This window comes from Perissodus microlepis, chromosome 19 (assembly GCF_051167445.1).
Source record: "Perissodus microlepis isolate ML-2025 ecotype Zambia chromosome 19, ASM5116744v1, whole genome shotgun sequence".
NCBI lineage: Eukaryota > Metazoa > Chordata > Actinopteri > Cichliformes > Cichlidae > Perissodus > Perissodus microlepis.
In genome coordinates this window covers 12,335,673-12,339,964 of record NC_140479.1, presented here as the reverse complement: position 1 = coordinate 12,339,964, position 4,292 = coordinate 12,335,673, and the positions used below count along the sequence as shown (strand labels likewise).

At 40.7% G+C, this 4,292-nt stretch overlaps 1 protein-coding gene across 1 annotated transcript; it reads left to right on the top strand.

Moving 5' to 3' along the window:
- Positions 1 to 350: 350 nt before the first annotated feature.
- gemin2 (gem (nuclear organelle) associated protein 2) lies at positions 351 to 3,830 on the top strand. Its single transcript, XM_084914154.1, has 10 exons — positions 351 to 641; positions 793 to 877; positions 1,527 to 1,616; positions 1,773 to 1,832; positions 1,981 to 2,097; positions 2,519 to 2,563; positions 2,658 to 2,726; positions 2,966 to 3,076; positions 3,239 to 3,297; positions 3,490 to 3,830. The coding sequence occupies exons 1-10, from the start codon at positions 517 to 519 to the stop codon at positions 3,527 to 3,529; spliced, it is 801 nt and encodes a 266-aa protein (XP_084770280.1). The 5' UTR covers positions 351 to 516; the 3' UTR covers positions 3,530 to 3,830.
- Positions 3,831 to 4,292: the final 462 nt, after the last annotated feature.

Sequence of the window (4,292 nt, the reverse complement as noted above, 5' to 3'; positions counted from 1 at the left end):
ACATTGCCTCTGAGCTGCTGCCTTTTGAAGACTCAATACTAAATGAAACAGCTGAGATAAGATATAAGGCCAAACATGGGGATAATCATTAACATCTCAGGCCTGCTTGCAATACCAAATATTATCAGTTCGCTGGTCAAAGGTTTCTATTTCATTAGAAGACTTGATATTAATGGAAAATTGCTTTAATTGACATTTAATTGAGATTTTAATGCGTACACACATAAACGGGGTTCCGGGTAAACGCCATGGCAATTTAAAACAGACCCACTAAGTTATTTTCGACCTTTCTCCAGGACTGACAGCTGGTCTGTTGCTGTGGCAACAAGGCAAACGCGCGCACAAAGACGACGTCACCACTATGCGTTTGTTTTGCGAGAGAGATGGCGGTCTAGTCTGGTTGTGTTTACTCTTGGTAAAAGTTTAGTGTTTTGGTCCGTTGCGAGTCCGTATTTTTAATTGAGCTTGACTGCTTCATTTAGCTAAAAGCTAGCCGAGCTTACACATTCAGTCACAATGAAGTCAGACGTGGAGGAGTTAATGCCGAGACTGCTCCCCGTGGAGTGTGGATCCGGTACCGTGGGCGACCTGGACCTGAGCGGACCGCCGAGAAACCCCCAGGAGTACCTCCGACAGGTCCAGTAAGTGCATCGCAACCTGAAGAACACACCTCTTATTAATGCTCGCGTGTAATTAACTCCTAGATTCTCTTTGCCTGTTGTCTCTTTGATGTGTTAATGTATTAGTTGAGGTGGTCGGGCTTCTTCAATGAACTTTTTTCCGTTTGGACAGGCTGGAGGCTTCATTGTGCCCAGAGGTGGTGGTCGCTCAGATTGACCCCAAAAAACTAAGGAAGAAGCAAACAGTGAATGCATCTGTGAGTAAACTGAGAGGCAAATGTATTGAGACCGGTTGATGCTGCAGATGTATGACAAATTAAAGGAAATGACAAAGCCCTGACCCTGATAGTGACAGGGTTCATTAGCTTTGTTACTCTGTGGTGTCTGCAAATCAAAGTATTTCAAGTATTTTTACCTTGATGTGAGCAGTCAGTCCCACTCATCATGGGCGTGAATGTCCTCATAATGTTGGGCTTTTAAATGATTTCTTTGAATTTTTCATTTTTTTCAGGATGGAATGATTTTAAAGCATTCACTTCAATAACCTTGAAAAAGAAGAATTGGGTGCACAAGTTTTAATTTACTTTTGATTTTCTGTAATCCACAAAGGGTCAAAACATTCATACCCAAGATGAGTGGATGGAAACTTCTGAGCACATCTGTACAAATCTTTCTTAATATCTTTTCATAGTTTTCACTGCACAGTTAGAAATGAATGATAGGCTCCGAAAAACGTTGTGCTGTGTTCAATTTTTACGTTGATCATGTAAACAGTATACAGAAGTTCATTTAGCAAAGAAAAGAAGATGCTATACAAAATAAAACAAAATACATTTCAATAATGCTTCATCTGTTCTGATTATTTCTCAGTTACATTTTTTTGTGGGGTTATTTTTTGGTTTTTAGGTGGCAGGGTGTCATGCTGCTCCAGTGGGTTTCTCCCCAAGTCTAAGATGGCAACAACAACAAGTCAGCAATTTCTCTGAAGTCAGACAGGTAAGAGCCTTTTTGCTGTTATGATATTATACAATAGCACAGCCTAACAGAATTCACTAAAACTTTTTGTAGGTCCAAATCCGCAAAAATTTGTACAAATGGATGTTTGACAATTTATGAACTTTTGTTTACATTTACAACATTTTTTTCCTTTAGAGTATCACAAGGCACAGGAAACACTGGACCAGCCAGACTCTAGATGACAACGTGCTGATGGTAATGTGATCATGTGTAAATTTTAATGCTTCAGCATGCAATGCTTTCCTCTAATAACCAAATAAATACTTTGTCTTTCTCCAAGAGGCAAACTTAAAAACAGAATTTATGTTAAAATTTTATATATGCTTGTATTTGTATGTTACAGCCGAAGCTAACGGATGAAGAGGGTTGGAAGAGGTTTTGTTTAGGAGAGAAGGTCTATCTGGGCACTTCATCCTCCCACACAGATGCAGAACCAGAGCCAGCAATGGACTATAGCAAGGTTATATATGTAATGGCTATATCTCAATGTTTTGTGTCATCATGAATACAATCTGTAAGATTTTTTGACAGTAAAGAAGCTGTTGGTCACATCTATCACCCATTGGTTAATGAGGTTTTGTCGCAAAGCCTCCAACTGAGCACTGAAACTGGACCTGAAACCACACACTTACAAGTAACAACCTGTGATTGAAAATCTTCCTAATTATGCCAATAATTAAAAAAAAATCACTTCATGTTGTATTCAGTGTGAGCTGAAACTAGTGACTGAGTCATCAGGGAGTTGTGGGCCATTTTTCCACAAATTTCTATGTAAACGGAAGTGTTTTTATTTAGAGTGAAAGCACTTCAGCATCGGCATTACTTTTCAGATCCAAAATGTGGACTGCTCTTTTTACCTCAGCATTTCTCTGTCTGTTCAGATGGGGTTCCCTCCCTTCCTGAGCATCATCAGCAGGCTAAACCAGGTAAACGATCCCTCTATAGTCATTCAAGATGTTCTAAACCAGTCAAAGCCTGATTAGAAGATGTGTGTGTTTGTGTTTTACCACCTGTCTACAGTCCACAGTGCTGATGGTGTTGGAAATCCTCATCGGCTGGTTCGAGGAACGAGAATTTGTTCCACAGTTGGTGAGTTTGATGTATTAGCGCCACATTTTTATGCTGGTTCTGAACTCCACACGCATTTATAGTCATCCTGTGTTGCATTCAAGATAGATATGAGCTGACTATGAATGCATTCCGCACAGATATCATGAAACCAAACATTCCTTCAGCTTCTCTCTTATGTTTCAGATATAGAAGGTGATGGTTTATTGGCTGCAGTTATTGTTAAATACTTGAGTTTGCAGTCTATCTTCTTCTTCCAGGGGCGCTGGTTGTATGCTTTATTGGCCTGCTTGGAAAAGCCTCTGTTGCCTGAGGCTCACTCATCCATCAGACAGCTCACCCGGAGATGTGCCCAGCTCCGCAGCACGCTGGTAGGCCACAATCCTACCATCTCCTGTAAAGCACTATCTCTATGTGCTATCACTCCATGCTTGAAACAGCCACAGCAGACCATGTTTTTCTCGTTCTTTGTTGAGATTTGATGGGATTTTCTTTACTCTGATAGTCTTTTCCCTGCTTGCATGACTTCACAGGACAGCCAGGAAGATGATAAACTGCCCGCCCTCAACCTGCTCATCTGTCTTGTTGCCAGGTAAGGTTCTCTGTATTTTTCTTATATGGAACTCTGTGTAGAGAAAAACCCTTAAATGTTTTTTTGTTTGTTTGTTTTTTTTTTTTTTTACCACCAGTGTCTAAATTGTTCAGGGTGATGATACCATGATATTGCTGTCTGGATGTGTACAGAGGATGCAGCTATACTTACTTCCTTTTATTTTTACTGCAGGTACTTTGAACAGAATGATCTGGCAGATCAGCAGGAGTGAAGCCAACCTGATCTGTTTAACCTCACCAACATATGGAGGATCATATTGTTAAGTCTGGCTGCGATGAAAGCTGAAGTTCGAAAACAAAGAGACTGGATTACAAAAACACATTTGTTTTTATTTGTAAGGTATTTGGTTACCTGCACAGAGCAGCGCTGGCACACGGGGACTACAAGCAAATGCAGCAGGATCAGGGCTACTTTTTTCAAACAGGTTTATGCTTTTCTTTTCTTTGTGCGTTTATATGTGTGTAATTTAGCTCTAAATAAAAGTTTTCTATTATCTGTGATTTGTAAGAAAACGGTGTGTGTGTGGACATCATTGCTGATTATGTGTATGCAGGTTCTCAGTCATCTAGGTCATTTTTATGGCCATGTCTGTTGTGAACAACCATCATTGAACAGGTGTGGTGGCTAATGACTCCAGCTATCAGCCACCTACAATACAGTCCCAGGTGCTTCAACCCCCTCGCACATTGCCTCAAGTGACCTTAATAGCTCATGATAGGGTGGGGCAAGGCCTCACACACTGGTTTCATCCTTAATCCCAGGTGACAATGACTCTCACCTTGACTTGAGATGACTTGTGATCAATAGTGTGTCAACGACCCTCAGGGGGATAATGCCCCACTAAGTGTTTAGTACCTGGAACTCCCCACCTGTTAAAGAAATCTTCACAACCATACAGAAGTCTTGTTGCCTTCTTTTCTCAAGCTAATTACACTTTTTTCTGGTCGTCAAGCCCTTGTGATCATGTCAAAGAG